Source organism: Sprattus sprattus, assembly GCF_963457725.1.
Source record: "Sprattus sprattus genome assembly, chromosome: 2".
In the NCBI taxonomy this organism is placed as follows: Eukaryota; Metazoa; Chordata; class Actinopteri; order Clupeiformes; family Clupeidae; genus Sprattus; species Sprattus sprattus.
The window spans coordinates 17,762,900-17,786,128 of NC_137921.1; the positions used below are offsets into that span (position 1 = coordinate 17,762,900).

Below are 23,229 nucleotides of genomic sequence, written 5' to 3' on the forward strand. Positions count from 1 at the left end.
TACTTGGGCATATGTAAATCACTGCTTTGTGTCTCTGTGTCTTTTTGGCTGTGTGTGTGCATTCTGGATGCGTGTGTGTGTGTGTGTGTGCGCATGCACACTCTGCACGTGTGTGTGTGTGTGTGTGTGTTTGTGTTTCAGGCCGACTCTACTCTTGTCTGGACAACATGCGAGCGGTGCTGGGGGAAACCATGTCGGACTCAGTTCTGACACAGGCCGCACTGCGCCACGACTTCGACCCCCAGAGGGCGCTAGACGCGGTGCTGTCTGCGGAGAGTGCACAAACACACACGCCACCGCCACCCCAACCTACACAGCCGCCCACAGCCACTCCCTTACCGCAGAGACCAGAACGAGAAAGAGGTACAGAGTGCACACGCACACACACGCACACACACACACACACACACACACACACACACACACACACACACAGATAAAATCACACTCAGATTGAATCACACCCAAGCAGGGTAGTGGGGTTTGCAGATGTGTGGGGTTTTGCAAAGATGTGAATAGGTGCCTATGGAAATTGTTTTACCAGTAACTGTTTCCAACACACACATTCACACACACAATCGCACACATGCACTAAACACTCATTATTACAAACATGTTTGCTGTCTTTGATGAAGTATTTAAAAGTACATATATAGTAGTAACAAACATATATAGCTTTACACTGTTTATACTTTTTGTACTATATTATATAGTATTCTAAACCTGATTGTTCAAATCCTTGATTGTGATTGGCTAAAAGCCGTTGTAAAATCCAGCATTACCTTACAATTTGACCTGATTACATTCCATATTACTGCGCGAATGGCAAGGCATTCATATAGCGCATTTCATACCCAGTGTTCCATCTGGCTGTTGCGTTGCTTCAAGGGTTGCGTGGCAACGATTTATTTAGGAACTATAATTTTTAGTGGCGGAAGAATGACGGTTTATCATTAAACTATTGTTTCTTAAATTGAATTGTCTTTATTTATGAAACCATATCAAATATGTGTAGTAACAGGTTTAGAAAAGCAATAAGCCCCGCGAGTCCGTGCTTTGCGCTGATTTTAGAACAGGTAAGGGGGTTTAACGGCACTCCGCTTCGCGTCGTGCCTAACAACTCCCTTACCTGTTCTAAAATCAGCGCAAAGCACGGCCTCTTGGGGCTTATTGCTTAAATATACACCAGGGTCATGTTTAATATATAACTGAATATTAGATGCAATGGTGTAAAGTACACACACACACACACACACACACACACACACACACACACACAAACACGCGCACACAGGGTGGGACATTGGCTGGTGGGGTGTTTCCAGGTTGGGTTGCCAGGGGAAGCCCACTGCTAGTCCATGATCCTAATGCTCTCCCACTGGGATTATGTACACAGCTCATGTCACGACACCAAGTGTCTCTTAGTTTCACACACACCTCATGAAGTTTCACGTGTTCAGGCCTCTTCAGGCCTCATGTTTTCAGCACTGGGGTGTGAAGAAATATAAAACTCCAGGTTCAGACAGGATTTGAAAGTCAAGGCCATGTTGTGCAGATTGAATCAGTTCATTGTTGCCCATTTTTATACCTATTTCGAGTTGTGCAACCTCAGATGGATTCAGAAGTGCAGGCAGGACCTTTATCTACCTGTAACTATCCTGAATAGGGCGAATAAATAAAAGCCTTTAAAGGTCTTTTTTTTGTCACAATCAGAGATTTGCTCCTCATGGTCCCCTCGCTGTTCATTCTATTTGACCCTCAAAAAAACAAGCAACGTCTGCAACACAAGCTTGGCCAGACAAGGGCAAGACGCTATCTGGATAATTGTTTGAAAGAGTGCTGTATCTAACGGCACTAATTGTAAACTAAAAGTGCTTGTTTTTGTAAATTGGGTTTTTGGGATTGACTGATTTAAAAGGTCTAATCTGGTATTCTAATCCAGGGCACCGTTTGTCAAATTTAGACAATGAACCAGCCAGTCAACATGTTACTTCAGGGGCTTAAAAGGGTATGGTGTCATTTGATTGGCTATAGATCTCAAATATCAACAACCTTTGACTAAAATCGTGGACTGTACCTTTAATTAATAGTATCTAAATGTACAAGTGTTTATTTTAGGGTTTTCTGGGTTTGGTTGTTTAGACTGGTTTGAAGTGAATGGAAGTAGAAGTAATAGGGTGTGGAAACTGTCCCTTGACATTGACAAATGTTTAACGTATCGCCTTTTTCTCCCTTCCCTGTTCTTGAACATCTCCTTGCTCATCCCTGCACCCGTCTGCTGATTGTTCCTTGACATCCCTCGTTCCTTCTCCACCTCGCCTCCACATCTCCCTTTCTCACTGTCCCTGAATCCCTCTCTACTCTGGATGCGGTTGGCTTTCGCAAGGTAAGAATCCTTATCTGCTTTCACACAAACTCGCACTGAGACAAAGAACATGGCAGCACACACACACACATCAACACCTCACACACACTCGTCTAAGGGTTCGATGAATCTCAGCGACCTGCTTGCTCAATCTGAATCGGGGATGAAACAGAATCAGCCACCAGAATCCAAAAACACTGGTTCTGGTTGTAGTTTGATTGAGTCAGGTGGTCTGAGCGCGGGTTCGTCCGTTAGTTTGGCTCAGTTGATGTCTGTGCATGAGCAGAAGAGCCAGGGGAAGCCAGCAGATGGCCTCTTCTGCAGCATGGCCTCACTCTCCCAGGGTCCTAATGCCCCCGGATCCGCTCCCTCATCCTCTCGCCTGCCCCCTGGTCTGTCTCTGGGTCCTAGTGCCCCTGGGTGTCTGCTCTCCACCCGGCAACCTCCGGGGCTTTCAGTGAGTCCCACTGCCCCTGGTTTATCTTTGAGTTCTACTGCACCAGTACAATCTCTGGGTGCTAGCATAACTAATTTACCCCTGGGTCCTCGAACCCCTGCAATGTCTCTAACCTCCTTATCCTCCATCAGCTCCACCCCTTCCCTGTTGTCCAGTTCTCTTAGCTGTCTGAAGCTCGAGGTGTCCAAGCCTCTGCCGATCCCCTTAGGCAGCTTAAGTTCGGTGCTGCAGGGTAGTCGCCCACTGCAGACAGACGGGGGGGGACTGGGTGTGCAGGGGGGAAGCCTATCCCTGGCCGACCTGATCCAGGAGCACCAGAACAACAGTCCCAAACTTTACAGCGCCCTGGGACTGCAGAGCACACACACTGACACACACCCACACACACAGACATGCACACACACACATACGCTCAGCACAAAGGGCAACTCTCTGAGTGCGCTGAATAATACACACACAGGAAGTGGTGCTGTGGGTCCTCCAGGACTCTTGGGGGCACCCTCCCTGTCTGAGCTCATCTCCGTGCATCAGGCTAAAAGCAGTCAGCCGATTGTGGTGGGCTCATTGGTCAGTCTCATGGGTGGAGAAGAGTCCCAGTCGACCCCGAAGTTGGGATTGGGGAGACCGGAGACGAAGCAGACGCCACGGCCACCTCGCAAACTTAGGTCACATCCCCCTACCGACCAAACAGTCGATCTGAGCACGCTCATGGCACAGACATCGCCATCCGCAAATAAATATCCCGCGTCTCCCCTCTCTCCCTCCTCCACTCTCAACACCTCCGCCCACGGCCCCTGCCGTCGCCAGGGCAACCGCCCATCGCTCCTGGCCCACCCGTCTGCGTTCGCCCTGGCGCTGTCCGTTCGCGCCCCCGGCCGGGTCGAGTCACGGCGCCGCAGTGGTGGAGCACTGTGCTGCCACAGGGCCTTCCTCTACAGCAGGCAGATCCAGAACCTGAACCTAGAACCCAAAGAACAGGAACCTCTTCATCACATCGCCCCCTTCCTCTTCGACACACCCTCCCCCGACGACATCGTCAGGGCCAATCAGAAGAAGGCCTTTACTCGGGACTGATGTGGGCCAATCAGAAGTGCTGCCCTTTGACCAATAAAAGAGCAGCACTTAGGGGAATCCCGACACATGATAGGGAAGATTTTTTGTGTTGGTTTGCTGCACTGACCTGTCTGCCAATAAGATGACTGCATCTTGTCAGGTATCCAAGTGGACAAAGACTGCTTTTGGCAGAGCCCATAGCGGAGCGGTTTTTGTTAAGATTGTGCGCTAGAACTCATTTAGAATTTTAAAGTTTTCTGATGATTTTTAGTCAGATGTAAAATACGTTTTGGCTGTCTTTCTCCATCAAACTTTTTCTATATATTTTAAACAGATATTTCAGTTTATTTTTGTATGAATCAAGACTAATGGCTTTTTTAGAATTTAATTGTGTTGATTTGCATATTTTTAAAGCATAATCCTGCGCTGAACAAGTCCTCAGAAAACAAATTGGTCATATGCTCTACCAGCAAGGAGTTTAGTCCTTGCCCCTAAGACAGCTTTGGTCATTTTATAACCCAGCTAGCTGGCAACTAATACGCTCATGCATGTAGCCTTTAAGTGTGTGTGTGTGCGTGCGTGTTTGCATTGAAGTGTGTGAGTGTGAGAGAAATGAGAGGCTGCAGCTGCTGAAAAGGAGGTCTGTTTTACCACAGGAAGATAGTGAAGGAAATAAAGAAAGAAAAAGAAAGACTGAAGACAGTTCAGGGACACCTGGAGATTTTCCCATGCCTGTATGCCGTCGAACCCCTTGCATAAACAAACGCACACACACACACGCACGCAAGCACCTTGTCTGCCTCTCTCTGTACACCCGGTACAGACCCTGCATTGACACTGGTGCTCAGATACAGTGTTTTAAATGAATTCTCTCGGGCGAGTCCTACTGTCTAATGAGATCTGTAAAATCATGACTATAGTTTCCCACCAGCTTTAAAGATGGGTGTTTTTAGGCCTTTTTAATGCACTGATGTACAGGATATTCTTTTGAATGAGGAGCTTTCTGTGTGACACTACCTGCTGAAATAAAGATTGCTGATGAATGATAACTAATAACTCGACAATTGTTTAACAGGTGTCTGTATGTATGTGCGTGTGTGTGCGCTTGTGTGTGTGTGTGTGTGCACAAGAGTGTCCACCTTGCATGCAAACATTTTTGAAGGGAAATGGGTGTGTTATGTTGAGTTGTGTGTTTATGTTGTGTCTGTGTATGAGAGACCTCATGTTGCATGCGTTAAGTTTCCAGGAGGGTGTGTTATGGTATCTGTGGGTGTGTGCGTGTGCGTGTGTGTGTGTGTGTGTGTCGTGTGAGTGCGTCATGGGTGGAGTGGGAGAAGAGGACGTGTGTCCGCAATGGTGAACCGGCGCTTGTTTATGATTTGACTGGGTGTGATGAGGACGGTGTATCTTACTGAGGGTGTGTGTTCTTGAGGTTGTGTGTGTGTGTGTGTGTAGGAAACCTATTGAAGTCGCTTCTTAAGCCACATGAAGGTGCAAACACACCCTCTTCAGCGGATGTGATTTTACTTTTGGACCTGATTTTGTTTTTGTTTTGTTTTGACCTCCTCGTCTCTGTATTCTCCTTTTTCACCTTCTCTCCTCTCTCTGTCTCTTTCTGCATCCCTCTATCTCTTCTTCTCTATAAGCCTTCTCATCTACCTTTTCTCATCTTCGCTCTTGTCCTCTCACGGTTTGTAGTATTTTTGTCTTCTCCTGTCTTCTCAGACACACACACTCTCACACACTCTCACACACTCTCACACACTCTCACACACTCTCACACACTCACACACACTCTCACACACACTCTCACACACATTCTCACACACACTTACACACACACAGACTTAAACATTCACACCCCCACACACACACACACACACACACACACACACACTCACAGTCTCACACATACACCACCTCTAATCTCATTGTTCAGTATCAGTCCTGTTTTTTGTGTTGGCACACATGACCTAGAAGAATCCCACACACAAGTCATGACATGTTATAAACCGGTAATAAACTGGTTGTACGAAACTGCACATTTATTATGAATAGTTTTAAATGACTGAATTTCAGTTTCATTTCCAGGATATGAGTGAATATAAGAAAGCTGGTCCTCACCCATATCTAGTGTCAGAGACAAACCGGACGCCTGTTGAATTAGGCTCTGTTTGCATTGTATCTCTAACCTTAATGTTTGTCTTATTCCTGTATCTGCTTATAAAAGAGCAGGTTAGCCGACAGGTGTTTCTGGTCACACTTGTATAAGAGCTTGATAAATTAGAGGGGGAGTGACTGTGTGTGTGTGCGCCTGTGTGTGTGTGTGTGTGTGTGTGTGTGTGTGTGTGTGTGTGTGTGTGCGTCTGTGTGTGTGTCTGTGGACGTGTGTATGCGTCCACATGCGTCATTATCTTTTGGTGAGGGTTCTTTAAACCCAGCCACTGGTGAGCCATATAAAAAGAAATAGCTCCCTGTGATAAGACCGTTCAGTTTTAATTCAAATGTCCTTTATCGCAAAGACGATAAGCCCCAGTAGTCAGCAGCCCTCTCTGAGTACGTGTTCAGTAGATCAGTCAGATAGTTTTGGATGCTCCTCCCACTGCAGAGTGGTTAAGGTGCCGATCCTTCATAGAAAGCAGAATGCTAAGAAAGTTTGGGAAGTGGTCCATGGTTCAGAGTGCAAAGTTCAAAGGTGGCAGAGTTGGGTTTGGGATGCGAGCTCATGCTTAGTTGATCAGAATTTTAAAAATGTATGTGTATAGCATGTACTACAACGATCTTCAGTGTGTGATTGAGCTCAGTTGGTGACACCAGCACATGTGTTACCTTACCAAGGAGATGTGGAATATGTGTCTGATTTCTATGTGTGGCTACTGAGAGCTCTGCACAATCAAATGCATCTGTATGCATTTATTCTCTGCCTGCATAGAGCTCCCGGGGTTCACAGGTATGCATTAGATGCATAATAAAGCAATGCAGTGGGCCATTAGTGACTGCAGTAGATGCTTTAAAGTAACACCATGCAACAATTTGACACTTTTTGAGATATGGTTTTATAGGCAACTAGTTTAGGTTCCATCCTCAAATTAATTTTGATAGAATATGGTCATGTGAAGGACAGATAAACACCTGTGTTTTCCCCACTAACCATCCAGGATATGCCCTATGTACACCCTGCAAAAATCGAAGAAAAGCTTTCACACGGTGACATTGCCAGCTAAACTGCCAAAAGACACCAGTTAGTATGGTGGCAAGCTTTTACCAGTGTCAGCTGGGCTGTTGGTGGTGTTTGCAAGATTTTTGCATGCCTTTTAGGTAGTTAGCTCACTGCTTTAAATCCATAGTAAAGCGATGCAGTGAGCCAGCAGTAGATGCATTGGATGCATAGTAAAGAAATATTGCTGTAAGCAGGTGTGTCTCACAACCGAGTGCTTGGTCATTCGTCAGTAGGGCTGGGCGATTCACCCAAAAAAAAAAATCTCACGATTCACCCCCCCATGAAATGACTACTCACGGTAAAATAATTTCCAAAACACATTTATTTTCATTTTAAAAAGTGCAAAAACTATATTCATATGAATTCATTTAACCTCATAAGAAGCACTGCATTTGGTCTACTAAAAAAAAATCTAAATTAAGCTTTTAAATGACACCTATATGATAGATCAATATTGTCCAACTAACACTACAGCATAGATATTCAATAGCTTATTATACTATAGTCTTACTGATCTGACAAAAAACCGCATTGAAAAAACAGAGGGAAGGCAAACAGTACCTCTGCTTCACTGAAGGGGGCGTGCGAGAGCAAACCGGTTGGGGATAATTATTCAGCCATTACTCTACGCTGCCTTACTACCACCGTCAGCGTATTTCAGCCACTGACGTGGCTGGCTCCCCATTATTCGCAATGAGCCACCTACTGCAACATGCCCTTGGTGTAGCTGTAGCTGCTGTTGTGGTGGCTGTTATTTCTTCCTCCCTAGATGTTCTCTGCACTTTTGCTTGAGGTGATGCTACGGCAATGAATCGGCACATTATTTTAGCTTTCGTTTATCTGCGATAATGGCGTGTGGTCAACTAAGTCAGTTTCAACTCTTGATTCGCGCTCAAAATATTAGAACTTTATAACCTTTGTATTCGCCGGCAAAGTATTAGAACTTTGTATTCGCTGGCAAAATATTAGAACATTGTATTCGTGCGCAAATTGTCATTGTTGTATTAAAGGCACCCAGTGCAACTTTCGAGGCTTAAAAATAAACATTCAATTTCTAGTCTTTTTTACACGTAGTAAGTTTCAATAACTCCATACCATTACATACCGACATTCAAGCAGCAAAGATGAGATGCCGTTGTGTGGTGAGAACTGATAGAAAATCGATAACAACAACAATCGCTGCCATTTTCTTTATTTTTTGTAACCTACAATAAATAAAGCAGGCTTCCAGTCAATGGAAAAATGGCTTCTCCCCACCGGCGATTGTTGTTGTTTACGATTTTCTATCAGTTCTCACCACACAACGACGTCTCATCTTTGCTCCTTGAATGTCGATATGTAATGGTATGGAGTTATTGAAACTTACTACGTGTAAAAAAGACTAGAAATTGAATGTTTATTTTTCATTGAATGTTTACATAAAGTTGCACTGGGTGCCTTTAAAATTCTAAGAACTTTATGTTACCCTCTCCCTTCTCCCACTGTTCGTGTTGGCGTTGCAAGCTATTATAAACCATGACGGGCGCAATAGACGGGAGATTTGCTCCGCAATTTCACTCGCCAAGTGGCGGAGCATCGGAGTCAATTTAGTCGCCAGCCCAAAAATCTACACGCCATTGGCGCTTGCCGGGTGCCAATTTCGAGCCCTGCTACAGAGGTAGTGGCACCTTTCTTTGGCACAAGCCCATCTCTCTCCCCGTGTGTTTCACTTGCCATGTTTGTTTGTGGATGAGGTGGGAGTGGGACGAGACACTACGGAAAGTCTGCAGGGGTCTTGGCGAATGTAAAAATGAAATGCTTGCGCTATGTGCTTAGTGATACGGACAGTGGATAAAAAAAAAAAAAACACAACAAACAAACAAAAAAAAACGTACAACTCGATTTCCTTAAAAAACGAATCTTGTTGACGTTCCAACTCGATTTTAAAATTGTATCGATTTTTTGCCCAGGCCTATTCGTCAGACGGCAAGCATTTGTGTGAAGACTTTAAGCATTTGTGCATGTGTGTGTCTTTAGATAGGGTTGGACAAGTAATCAGTTTTTGCATAGTGCAGTTTTTTTACTTGCATAGTACAGTTGTTTAGGTAGGATAAACCACTGCGACACTCCATAGCTAATGATGAATCATGTGCCATGGGTACAGAGGAAGTGGTTTAGGTAGTGGAGACCAGCGATAGGAGGCTTGGCGATATATCAAATTTAATTAAGTTAATTTGAGTTTCTGTTTTTGAACAATGTGAAAAATGCCTAAATCGCAAAATTGAGATTAGAAATGGCTCTGTTACCATGGAGTTCTGACAGAAGCATTGTTGGTTAATACATTTTCTTCTCATTACATCAGTCAGTAAACAATAGTCTGTCGTTGAAGGGTCCTTCATTCATTAAAGTGGTTGCCTGTTTTCAGCGTTGTCACGTTAATGCTGCCGATAAACTGAAGATTAATAGCAACCAAATTGCCCTTGTTACTGAGCAGGGTTGGTGTATTTATTTGCTGGTGGTAAAGTCACACAAAGATGACCCATCACAAACATGCATAAATGCATGGGTTTTTACCTATGTTGACAATCAGTCTATGTTGGCTGCTGTAAAACTTAACACTGTAAAACCGTCGTCTTGTTGCACTCCTGTCATTTAACTGTTGGCCTGATGTGTCTTTCGACTGTGTTGCAAATCAAATCTCAGTCTATGAATATTATGGAACTTAGTTATGTCTGATTAATCTGTAAAATTGGTAGGTCTGTGAGAAATCTATGAAACATTTCGGTTACTTCTGCGTGTTACCTATTACCATTATGACATTCTAAGGATTTAGCAATGCAGTCGAAATCAATACTGAAACCATCTCTATGATGGTAAAGTTAAAGGTATTTCAGGTTTCATCAGAGAGTTTGAATGTCAGAAAATTACAAGATCAGCCATGAGCATTACTGTCACATTACGCCAAACTCAGACCAAACTCACAGCATGATGACATGCATAGGCCAGCTATTAAAAGACACAACATTACATTTACATTAAGTCATTAAGCAGACGCTTTTGTCCAAAGCGACGTACAAGAGAGAGAGAACAGTCAAGCTACGAGCAATAGAAACCTGGTGTAACAATAAATACTACTTTACATAAGAAATAGAAAAACGAAATAGAAAAGAAAAATAAGTGCAGGAATGTAACTTCTCTGAGTGCAAGTTAAGTAAGGGATAACGCAAATGTTTCATCACGGAGTGATTTATTTTTAGCTGTGAAAAGTCCCGTAACTGTAGGTATGTTGAAGAATAACCTATAGCGTGGAGCGTCTCTCGTCCAATCAGAAACAGCTAAATTACGCGCTAGAACCCAATTGTTTTATAATATTATTTATATCCTATTATTATTAGTAAACTATGTAAGGGATAACGGCCGACGAGCTGTCCAGTTCTACAAAGATAATGGACGCTGCGGGGCAAAGAACGCCACGACGCGCAGCGGAGTGGTGTTGCGCCGCAAAGTCCATTATCTTTGTAGAACTGGACAGCTCGGAGGCCGTTATCCCGCTTATCTCCCGTTTACAACATCCAAAAAGTTTTTTATTTTTATTATTATTATTATTTAGAATTTCCTTTATCTTTAGGAAACTTAATATGCATAATAACCTGATGAATTCTTGATTTGAAGCCTAGTGCTCCCGTTAGAGAAAGTAGTGCGTTTTTTGAAGAAAAAAAAACGTTACGTTGGTTGTCAATGGTAACCATTCAAGAGCATTGATATGGAACGGCGATTTAACTTTTCTACTGGGACTACGTCCAAGGTGTCCATCTATACGAACTTATTGTACACCCACCATGTCCAATGTTTAAAAAACTATCTTTGCCGTAGCTTTTGTTACGTAGACGTGGTTATTTTAAATCCGCCAATGGCGCGCCAGGTAGCCAAAAGCCAGTTTGTGATTGGCCCCAAGGATCCTTACAATGCTGAAATGAACTTCTATAGAAAGTTTGCCAGACCCACTTCTGAGGCAAAATCAAATTGGCCGGAAGAAGAAGGGCGGGACTTCCCAGACAAACATTTGCCCTTACAAGAGCATTTAGGTAGGTGGAAGCAGAACCAGCAATCACTCTGTAGGCAAGCACAAGTGACTTGAACTTAATATAAGCAGTTACAGGCAGCCAGTGGAGTTGGATGAGTAGCGGGCTGACGTGTGCCCTCTTCGGTTGGTTGAACACCAGACGCGACGCCGCATCCTGGATCATCTGTAGTGGTTTCACCATGCAAGCCGACAGGCCCGTAACTATTTATACATACATAGTAATGAAAAGTACATTGTAATGCAAGGGCCTACAGATTGCAATATGCTGCCAAAGCTTCTTTTATCTATTGATAATGGCACTAGTCCTTGCTTAATGTCAAATGCTGATTTTTCACCAAATACTCTTTATGGAGCCATATGTGACTCAATACAACTTTCTTCACAGTCTACATGAAGTCAAGACAAAACATGATTCAAAAATAGTTTTCTTTATTAAAACTACATGCTGTTCCCCAGTAGGATCATATGTGTCATATGGGCTATCTCGCGCAGCCACAGACTACATATACAGGATTTACGACCGCCTGGGGCCTGCTTATGAAGTTTTCTTAAGCATTATGAGGCATTACGAACACTTCATAACGCTTCATGACTGTGTTTATAATGCTTTATTGGTACTGGGTTCTTCTCTTTCCTCATGCATCATGCATTTAAGCAATATAGCGCAAGTGGGAGTGGGGTAGGTAAGGGATAATTCCACGGGTGTTGTTCGGCCGCAGCCACCGAGGCCGGAGGCCCGAGTGGCGTAGGCAACACTCCGCGATATTATATTATAATTTTACTTATATAGACTTGTGTCTCATTATGAATACTTTATAACCCTTTATGGATGTCTTTGTGATGCTTTATGTATACTGCATAAATTATCTTATCCTTCTTCTGTCCTTTTCTTACTTTCTTTCTGACTCCCTCATATTCACTTCGCGCTCTCATTCTCTCTCTTTCTCACTGACTCTATATCACCCGCTCTCCTTTTCTTATGTTCTCTCCTCTCTCTCATATTCACTCTGTTTCTGTGTCAATAGTACACACTTTTTTCGTTCTCTCTCTGTCTAACTCGCTCTCACAGTCTCTTTCTATTTTCATTGTCACTCTCTCTCTTTCTTAGTAGTTTTGCACTGCTCTATCTGTCTGCTGTCTCTGTTTCTCTTGAACACTTGAACTCACTGGTTTCCTCTGCCTTTCTCTTTTCATCTCTCTCTCTCTCTTACTCACACCATATTTTCACCATCTTGCACACTCTCTCAAAACATCATCAAGCGTCAAGTTTTTTTTTCCCCTTACGCCACCTACGTAGGAAAATATGAGAGTTGCTCAGCTGGCTTCTTCTCATTCTCTCTGTGTCTTTTTCCCTTCCTCCTTCCCTCCTCTCTTTCTCCCTCTCTTCCTCCTTTCTTCCTTTCTTTCTTTCTTTCTCTCTCCCTCCTTTCTTGCTTTCTTACTCTCTCTCCCTCCATCCTCTATTTCTCTCTTTCTCTCTCTCTCTCCCTCTCTCCCTCCTTCCTTCGTCTCTCTGACCCTCTATCTCTTTTCATCATCATCTCTCACTCTCACTCTCTGCATTTCTTTCTTCTCCTTTTTCACTCTGTGGGTTTGAGTCAGAAATGTCACAGCGGCCGTGCTCTTCTTTGAGGCTGTCACGCAGTTCCATAAATTGGTCAGACTCCCGCAGAAACAGGGTCATCGCCGACCCTTGTTTGCCAGAGTTCCTGGTGTTGTGGTTGAGACACTGTCTCACGCAAAGGGCAACCCTCCAGCGACACCGCAAGATGGAAGGAAAGGATGTCTTTCTACAAGACTCTATATTATAATTCCAATTATATTTTATTATTATTATATTATTACAACACTTAAAAGTAGAGTCCACGATTCGGTTGAAAGGTTGATAATTGAGCTCAACAGCCAATCAAATCAAGAGATGCCCCACCCTTCTGTGCTCCTGAAGCAATGTGTTGATTGGATGGAAATGTGTATGGCTCAGTCTGAGACACTATGTTTATTTTCCCATTTATAGTTTTTTTGAGTGCACACGCTAAATAATGTAATGGCTGAGAATCATGGACTGCACCTTTTTGAAGCTGACAAAGGTGTAGATAAGATATATTTTATAAGATGTAAGATGATCTCATGTTGAAGCTCCCCTGAAGTGTCTTGTCTCTAACACAGAGGCCACTGGTAATGAGTCAGACAGGGTCTTTTTCAAGAGGCTGATTATCTTGAGCTCATAGCTTCGGTGGTTTTCACTGAAAAACCCTTTGAGTCTGCTTAAGTCTGTCCCCTGTACTGACGTGACGAACATCCCAGTAGCCTGATTCAACTGATAGAGCAGTATGGAAAGGACACATTTTGGTTTTATTTCTATATGTAGTTCCATTAACAATTTACATTGGCTGAAAGTTTTAAGGTCTGAACCCCTTAGGACAGGCGCGTGGTTCTGTGGTTTTCATTATGAAAATCCCCATATGAGTTATTTTTCAGTAGGTTTAAGTCTGTCCCCTGCACTGATGTGCAGAACACCACAGTCGCCTGATAGTAGTGGTGCTCAGCGTTGGCCATTGAGAGAGAGATGGTTGCCCCCAGACTTTAACTGTTTGCTTGAGCAGCGATTAAAGATAAGCAGGACATGACTCTGGGAGCAGGAGTGAGAACCTCCTTTGGCAGAGCAAGGAATGGGTTCGTTTCCCAGCATGAACCTGCACACCTTAACTTTAATTTCCTTGGATAAAAGTATCTACCAGATAAATAGATGTAAATTAATATCTCCATGCCTTCGAAACTTAACCTGAGTTTATTAACATAAGTTTAATGTGCTTTCGAAACATAACATGAGTTTATCTTCAAGAGTTTAATGTGCTTTCGAAACATATCCTGAGTTTATCTACAAATCTTTAATGTGCCTTGGAAAGCAGCTCAAGCAGCCAAGGTGGCCCGTCTTCGCCTAGACAGTGTTTGCCTGAACTTTGGTTGTAGCTGTAGAAGTGTGAAGGGAATTAGCACACTGACCTAAACTCCACACGACTGATCTGAATAGTATGCAAATAGTAGTAGTAGTTTAGTGCTATGGTGCACACAGACACCCAGCATGCAGAGACAAAAGTATGCAATGTGTAGCGGCATGTGTGTTACCACTTCTGAATACTTTAATTCTTTAACAGGGACATAGCAAGAGATGGTGGGGTGTTGTGTGTGTCTGTCTGTCTGTCTATGGAGAGACACAACAGGGATCCTGCGACATGTCGGGAAGAAGATTTTTTAAAGCAGTAGTGAGGTGTTGGTGCGAAACTAGAGAGCTAACTAGCGAGCAAAAAATCTTGCAAGCACCAACATATAGTTGCTGATGTCTTGCTGCGAAAGTGTTTTTCATTTTCGCAGAATAGCGGGTATGGTCAACAGTCAGTGGTGCTTGCAAGTGGAAGTGGTGTGCGATGTATTGGGTTTGAAAAGATCACAGATCACAAGCGCATAAACAAAGGGAAAATCCCAATTGAAAAATCACCCAAAGTCTAGAGCCAAATCCAACCAAGCCCCAAATGTCTCGGTGTCCGGCAGGGTGCAACAGGGGATCTTTGAAAGGGACAAACAATTGTAGTGCAAACAACCTTGTGCTGCACCGACCTGCTGGCTTTAGAAGAAAGTTGGAAATGCCCGACACAACCGAGTGTGTGCGCGCGTGTGCGCTTTGTGATACCTCTGTACTTGTTAATCAGGAGTGATGCTCAGGTCTTGTCTGTTGACTAAGAGGGTGTGTATGAGTCATCTCAAGATGTGAAATTAATACAGACACACACACACACACACACACACACACACACACACACACACACACACACATTCCTGCAGATGAAGTAAATGTACACACACTCTCACTCAGCCATATCTGCTTCGTATTTTCGTGTCCAAATATGAGCAAAATGTAAGCTGAGACACACAAATAAAGATGTGATGACGCGTTTAGGGAAAGTAATGTGAAAGTCTGAGAATTTTTATCAGTTTCAAAATGTGACTGTACATTCGGCATAAAGGCAAGTGCAAGCACAGAAAAGCAGGTATACCGTTTTTTTTTTTTATCACAGCACCATGCACACCTTAACTGATTGGAGGCCAGCCTCATGTTTTGATCCGTTAGAAATTACACCTTGCTTTCTCTTGACTGAATTCTTGGTAAAACCTCCCAGATGCTTGAAGAGTCTTTGCTGAAGCCAGTGAACTTTCTACGGCCACCTTCTGGTGGGATTTCCCCCTCCTGTTCTCTTCACTGAGAAGATCCCTGGCATGGTGCCCACTCTCAGGAGTGTGTGTGTGTGTGTGTGTGTGTGTGGGTGTGTGGGTGTGTGGGTGGTTGTTTGGGGGGGGGGGGGAGGCTGTTGTGGTGTGTGTGGGAGCACCTTGCCTGACTGCAGAGATAGGGAAATTATGGTTGTAACCAGTAACTGGATGATATGGAAGTGCTTTTCGGTTAAGTAGCCTCTAGGTGTTTTAAAATGTAAGCTTTAAGTGAGTTAATGTTTCTTTTTATGGCTGTATTTTTCCATCTGAACGTGCTTCACATAGACGTGTGCAGCAAGTGGATGAGAAGATTGCGCAAGCTCCAAGCAAGGCTGCCCCCTACTGGAAGTTTTCAAATTCAAAATCAGCTTCATTGGCATGACAAACCTCCTTTTGCATTGTCAAAGTATTTCTGATCATACGAAGAGTTCATGTTAGAATTAACGCTCTCTCTCGCTCTCTCTCGCTCTCTCTCGCTCTCTCTCACTCTCTCTCTCACTTTCTCTCTCTCTAACTGTCACCCTCTCTTTCCCTCTCTCTCTAAGTGTGTGTCTGTGTGTCTCAGAAGACAGGAGAAGACAAAAATACTACAAACCCTGTGTGTGTGTGTGTTTACTTGAGTAGATGCATTGGTGCATTCCTTAAATGAACAAGGCTATTTATTCATTCGGCTCCTGTAAATGGACTCCTTGAGCAAGGTGCTAACGGGTTTGTTACCCATATATATCTTTACTGGAAGCTGCATTGGATACAAATATCTGCCAAATGAAGAAATGGAAATGTTAGTTGAAAAAAATAACCCCTGCTCTTCAAATTTTGTATTTATCTATGTTTTTAATATAACATAGGGGGTTCCTTATCCCCTGTGCATGATCTCACATAGCTGATGACTGACTCTAATCAGAGCAACCTTTTAACTTGCAAGACTTAATGTCAACATCTGCGGAAGCCACTCACCAGCATTTTTAAACACCAGTAGACATGAACTTGCACCACTTTATGCCATGGTCGGGTGATCAGTGAGTAATGTTTGTTTGCTGATAGATACAGTTGGTTGATCAGTGAGTAATGTGTGTTTGCTGATAGCGACAGTGGGTTGTGGGTCGATCAGTGAGTAATGTGTGTTTGCTGATAGATGCAGTGGGTTGATCAGTGTGTAATGTGTGTTTGCTGATAGATGCAGTAGGGTGTGGGTCGATCAGTGTATAATGTGTGTTTGCTGATAGATGCAGTGGGTGTGGGGTGATCAGTGTGTAATGTGTGTTTGCTGATAGATACAGTGGGTCGATCAGTGTATAATGTGTGTTTGCTGATAGATGCAGTGGGTCGATCAGTGTATAATGTGTGTTTGCTGATAGATGCAGTGGGTGTGGGGTGATCAGTGTGTAATGTGTGTTTGCTGATAGATACAGTGGGTCGATCAGTGTATAATGTGTGTTTGCTGATGGATGCAGTGGGTCGATCAGTGTATAATGTGTGTTTGCTGATAGATGCAGTGGGTGTGGGGTGATCAGTGTGTAATGTGTGTTTGCTGATAGATGCAGTGGGTGTGGGGTGATCAGTGTGTAATGTGTGTTTGCTGATAGGTTCACTGGGTTGTGGGGTGAGTGGTTGGGAGAACTGTCATTTAGACCAGTGAGTCAGAGCAGTGAGTCTTCAGTGCATTCCCAACACTCATACTGGAGCCTGCTGCAGCATTTCTGGATCTCTGCAATCTCTGTTCCCTCAGTGTGTGTGTGTGTGTGTGTGTGTGTGTGTGTGTGTGTGTGTGTGTGTGTGTGTGGTGTATTTTCCACTACATATTGAACCCTAGTGCAACACACCGCAACACCACACCAAGTGTGTGAGGTGTGGTGTATTTTCCAGTACTTATTCATATGGTGCAACAGCATATCCCTTCCACTGAAGTGTGTGTGTGTGTGTGAGAGACAAAGAGGTTAGATCTGTTTTCCATTATTTTTGTTCAGTATCTTTCTTCCCCGGTGAAGGTGTGTGTGTGTGTGAGAGAGACTGCGCGCGCGCAGGTTTATATGAGTGCACTCCTTTCACATCATCTCCATCTTTTTCCTCCTCTACTGTCTCATCTCCTCTCTCTCCTCCTCTGTGCTCTCCTTCCCTCTCCTCTCTTCCTCTCCTACCCTTTCCTGTCCTATCCTCTTCTCTCTTCCCTCCTCTCCACCTCTCTCGTCCTCTCCTCTTTTTCTCTACTCTCCTCTTCTCCCAACTCTCTCCTCCTCTCCTCTTTCCTTTTCTTCCTTTTCTCCTTTGTACTCTTCTTTTCTCTTCTCTCCTCTCTCCTGTCCTCTCTCTCCTCTTCTTCTCTCCCAGTGGGCTGTTTTGGAGAAACTGAATGGGATGGGAATAAAACCTTGTTTCATTCATAAGCCTTTAGGGGATTTTCTCTAAGAGATGATGACGACCACAAGAATAGCCCATGAGGGAATCCCCTGCCTGTGTTCGTGTGCCTGACAGAGAAAGTGACTCTGCCTGTTTGTGTGTCTGTCTGTCTATCTGTGTGTGTGTGTGTGTGTGTGTGTGTGTGTGAGAGAGAGAGAGAGAGTGAGAGACAGACGGCAGGTGTGTGTGCACTGATGCGTGTTACGTGTGTGTGTGTATGTGCATTTAATTCATTTTGGTGTATTCAGTGTAGTGTATTATGCCTATTGTATGTATGTGAGTATGTGTGTTGTGTGTGTCTGCATTGAAAGGTTTGATAAACTCACGCACACAATCATACACAAAGAGAGAGTCGAGTGCGGATGGGGAGAGTTTGTTGGCGATTTTATCCAGTCACTGGTCCAGTGATACCACTCTCTTCTCCTGCTGTTCGACATCAAACAGTAAAATGCTGTGTCACCCGTTCTATTTCTGATCGCTGCTGACGCAGATGGACTTAACCCTTTCCCGGCCGCAGCACTCACTGTTCACACACACTCAGACATACAAAGAGGTGATGGTTTTTGGGACATTTTTATGAATCATCAAGAGTACTGGAATGACTGACAATTCTAGGAGGTGTGTGTGTATGTGTGTGTGTGAGAAGGCTTGCAGATTTGCGAGAAGTTTGTGCAAAAACTGGTGAGATTGTGAACATTGATCTGAGTGTGTGCACTTGTGTTTGTGAGACCCTGTGACCTGTTTGTCTTCTCCCTTTTTAAACCTTCAGCAGGGGAGTTTTCAACATTCTGATAAAACAATGTGTTCATCAACAATGTAAGATTCGAAAATTCCAAGTTATATTCAATGGACCTAGATTTTCTTAAGAAGGTTCATTCTACTACATTCTAAACACTGGGGTGTCAGTACCTGCTTTGAAGGGTTAAGGTGTTTTTTGTTTGCACGCTTGTCCTCGCTATTTTGGGCGAAGTAGCTCATTATCCCAAAAGCTTTTGAGGGAGTTGTGAAAGTCTAATATTCTGTCTGTGGAATAGTTGGCAAAGAATGGAAAGTGTCTGTGCGTATGTGTGTTTGTGCATGCTTTTCCATTTCCATGTTTGTTGAATTGTCTTTGTGTGTGTGTGTGTGTGTGTGTGTGCGTGTGTATGCAAATTAGTGTCTTTTAGAGGGTGTGGATGTTGTAGTGTGTGTTTGTGAGAGTGTGTGAGTGTGTATATACGTGGGTGTTAGTGTGTGTGTGTATTGTCTGTGTCTGCGTATGTGTTTATATATGTGTACTGAGCTGCTCCTGTCTTTCCTCTCTCAGGTAAAGGCCGGGAGAAAAGCAGCAAAGTGGAGTCAGAGGTCATTCCTAAGGTCGCCCGCATGACCGTCTCTGGCAAGAAGCAGACCATGGGCTTTGATGTACCTTGGTAAGCCAGGGGTTAGGGGTCAAAGGTTAACAGGCAACAGTATGGAGTTTTGGTCTAAAACTAACACTTTCTGCATAAAAACATGCAACAAACTAAGAGACATCATACAATGATGGGTTTAAAGACGATTTGAGAGGTAAAACACTGCATGTGTGAAATTATATAAAGAAATATATTGTACAATACTGCAAGAGCCTTTATATAAAATAAGTGCGATAACTATCTTAAAGGCAGGCAGAAACCTTGCAAACACCAACAGCAGCACATTTAGCACTGCTAGAAGCGTGCTAATATGCTAACTGGTGCCTAAGCGATTTAGTTGGCGATCCGGTGATTTGGACGGTTTTCCTTTCATTATTGCGGGGTGCTGAAATTGTTGCGTGCCTAATACTTTAACTGGCCGCAGATTGCTCCTCTGAAACTTGACATAGTCCCAGGTGAGAAGACCAATGAGGTGCCCTGCTCATTACAAGTGTTGGCTTCACAAACACAGACAGACGTACACCTAAACAAAACTGCAATACCTTCAAAACTGGGGTTTCCCTCTTTGTGTCTCATAGTGGGCCTACAACAGCCCTGAGATTTCCTGAGCACCTCTTAGTCTGCAGCAGTTAGCAGCAGTGTTTAACCCTTTTACTCAAGGCAATCCATGAGGAAAGATATAAACACACACACACACATATATACACGCACACACACACAGTAACACTGACAGAGCAATACCTTAAAACCTGAATTTCACCTCTTCCATTTGTTTAAAGTTACAAAATATACAACAGCATTGAGAAACCTCCCTGAACATTTTTTTCATTTATTGATGTGGTTTGTGAGTCGTAGTTAAAATCCTCTTCAAGCTAAGCAATTCAAAATGAGACTTGTCATAATGATGGCATATGACTTGTGTGCAGGCATCTTTTAATGTTTGCACACTCGTTTTCAAAAAGCAAAAGTAAATAGTCACGCTAAATGGAGAAGAGAAAAACAGCACTGTAGTTTGGATGACTAGTGTTGACCTTATGACTTTGATGACCTTTTGTCACTGGTATTTATTGCTGGATTTTGTGTCAAGTCACTGTCCGTGATACCTGGTATCAGTTGGTGAAAAGACTTGAAATGGATTACCTGCATACGCTAGTCTAAAACACAATTTTTTTTATTAAGGCAAAGACAACTTTACAATGTTAAGTCCTTGTTGTAAATGCGAAGGTTTGCAGTCAACTACTAGTGTCATAAATGGTCACGGTTGTCTCAGAATAAAACATTTGTGTGTGTGTGTGTGTGTGTGTGTGTGTGTGTGTGTGTGTGTGTGTGTGTGTGTGTGTGTGTGTGTGTGTGTGTGTGTGTGGGAGACAGACAGACAGAGAGAGAGAGAGAAGAGAGTGAATAAGTCATATCGGGGGCAGTGAGGTACCTAAGAGTCCAGATCCACAGGAAACCTGCACCCCTGGAGAGTTTTGACAAAAAACCTCAGAAGGCTGGTCACCTTAGATTATCACCCAGCAACATGTACCCCACCCCAGCCCACACACACTCTCTCTCTCTCACACACACACACACACACACACACACACACACACACGTACGCACTTCTGTGCTTTTAAGAAACACACTAACTTGCTGACATGCACTGGGTCCCTCTTCCCCTAAAAAACCACAGACCTATCCTGTGTGTCGATAGACACACACACACACACACACACACACACACACACACCCACCCACACACCCATGTGCGCCCAAACACACACACACAAAAAAGCACTCGCTCTCTACCTCATCTCTAAACCACAGGCTCTCACCCATAAAGCCACCACCCCACCCCCTCACCTGATTAGCAGCCTAGACTAGGGTGGAGTTGGGCTGGGTGCGTTTGTCTCTGTGTGTGTGTGTGTTTGTGTGTGTGTGTGTGTGTGTGTGTTTGTGTGAGTTAAATGACTTGAGGTGTAAACGATATCACTTACTTAAAAGGCATTTTTTACAGGAACATGGTGTCAGTTAATTTGTTGAATGGAGATGTATGTGTGTGTAAGTATGTAAGATGAGATATTGACTTGTTTATCTTCTGTGTTACTGTGTATTTGTTTTGTATTTGCTTACATGCACTCTGGGTCCCTCTTCTCAAAACACAGACCTACCCTGCTCATCCACACTGTGCACACTCCCCAGCATTCACACACACACACACACACACACACACACACACACACACACACACACACACACACACACATATATATATTTGTTCCCAAGTATTTGTATGATCAGTGCAGTTCATTAGCCCAACATTCTGTCTGTCTGTCTGTCTGTATATCTTGGTATGCATGTGTGTCTGTCTGTTCGAAAATGTTTATCGCTCTTTATGTGTGTGTGTGTGTTTTAGCGTGGAGGAGAATGGCGTCCAGAGTCCCTCCGTGCGTCGGAGGCCCAGCCCAGAGGTGGTTGCCGTGACACCTGTGACCACGCCTGCTAGTACCTCCACCAAACGCCCGGAGACGCCTGTGAAAAATCTGGGCAGCAGCGATGAGCCGACTACCCCGGTTACTCCCCGCACGACTGGCAAGAGCAAAGCTCAGCTCAATATCCGTGAGGAGCTGGACAAACGGCAGGGAGGGAAACCGCTACTCAACATGGTGGTCATAGGTACAACCTGGTGTGTGTGTGTGTGTGTGTGTGTGTGTGTGTGTGTGTGTGTGTGTGTGTGTGTGTGTGTGTGTGTGTGTGTGTGTGTGTGTGTGTGTGTGTGTGTGTGTGTGTGTGTGTGTGTGTGTGTGTGTGTGTGTGTGTGTGTGTGTGTGTGTGTGTCCGTGTGCGTCTGCGCGCGCGCCTACATTGTGGTGGGATTTCATATGGTAGCTTATGATATATAAGTGATCCAGTTACCCAAAGACAAAATTGCTATGTCTCAAAGACACAAACCAAAATGAGTATTATTTGTACATTTGCTTGTGGTTGTGTGTGTGTGTGTGTTTATATGCGTGTTTTTCTGGGTGTGTGCCAGGCCATGTGGACGCGGGTAAGAGTACACTGATGGGCCACCTGCTGTACCTGCTGGGTAACGTGAACAAGAGGACCATGCACAAGTACGAGCAGGAGGCAAAGAAGGCCGGCAAAGCCTCGTTCGCTTACGCCTGGGTACTGGATGAAACTGGAGAGGAGAGAGACAGGTGAGTAGCACACACACACACACACACACACACACACACATACACACACACACACATACACATACACAAAGTCACATGCACACACAAACAAATGCACACAAGGCACACATCGGACAGACACCCCCCAATTCACGCACACACTAACACTCAAATGCACTTAAACACCCTCTCTCATTTACAGTACAGCAAACAATCACATACACAATTCATACATGCCAACACAATCAAACTCAATCATATCATCTCATACAGCAGCATACATATTCACACACTCGCTCCCTCACATACATACACACTGATCAGACACTAAACACTCACTAAACTTGACACAAAAACGTTTGCATTGAAATAGAATAAGGAACAACTATACTAAATACACTCCCCCTCTCTTCCTTGTGTGTTTAGGGGAGTTACTATGGATGTGGGAATGACCAAGTTTGAGACCGACTCTAAGGTTGTGACACTTATGGACGCCCCTGGACACAAGGACTTCATCCCCAACATGATCACTGGGGCTGCACAGGTGCCACACTCTAAACATTCCCCTCTCACTGGAAACATATCCTCTACACAAGTGTGATGGGATAAACATCCCCCCTCTCACTTATCTTTTCCACAAGGGTCACTAGATAGATATTCCCCCACTTAATAAAAGGCCTGTACACACAGAGAGACTAGCAGCGATGTAGTGACGACAGACTATGGAATGTAAATTCAATTCGACGACTTGCAGCAATGTCAGGTGAAATGATAGTTGTCGACACAAATCGGGAGTGTTCCTAATCTCAGCTTCATAGTGACGTGATTGAGGCGACCACCAATAAGAGTTAAG

General features: G+C 43.9%; 1 protein-coding gene across 2 annotated transcripts in view; it reads left to right on the top strand.

Annotated features, from left to right (window-relative positions):
- Nucleotides 1-23,229, top strand: part of hbs1l (HBS1-like translational GTPase) — a 38,346-nt gene that overhangs the window by 4,426 nt on the left and 10,691 nt on the right. Inside the window, exons 4-8 of one of the 2 annotated variants that reach the window (XM_080832963.1) lie at nucleotides 142-363; nucleotides 19,128-19,233; nucleotides 21,614-21,873; nucleotides 22,232-22,397; nucleotides 22,803-22,920. In XM_080832963.1, coding sequence (XP_080689089.1) covers nucleotides 142-363; nucleotides 19,128-19,233; nucleotides 21,614-21,873; nucleotides 22,232-22,397; nucleotides 22,803-22,920 — 872 coding nt within the window. Of the gene's footprint in view, nucleotides 1-141; nucleotides 364-2,391; nucleotides 4,785-19,127; nucleotides 19,234-21,613; nucleotides 21,874-22,231; nucleotides 22,398-22,802; nucleotides 22,921-23,229 lie in introns of those variants that run through there. The other variant, XM_080832964.1, reaches the window with a different exon arrangement.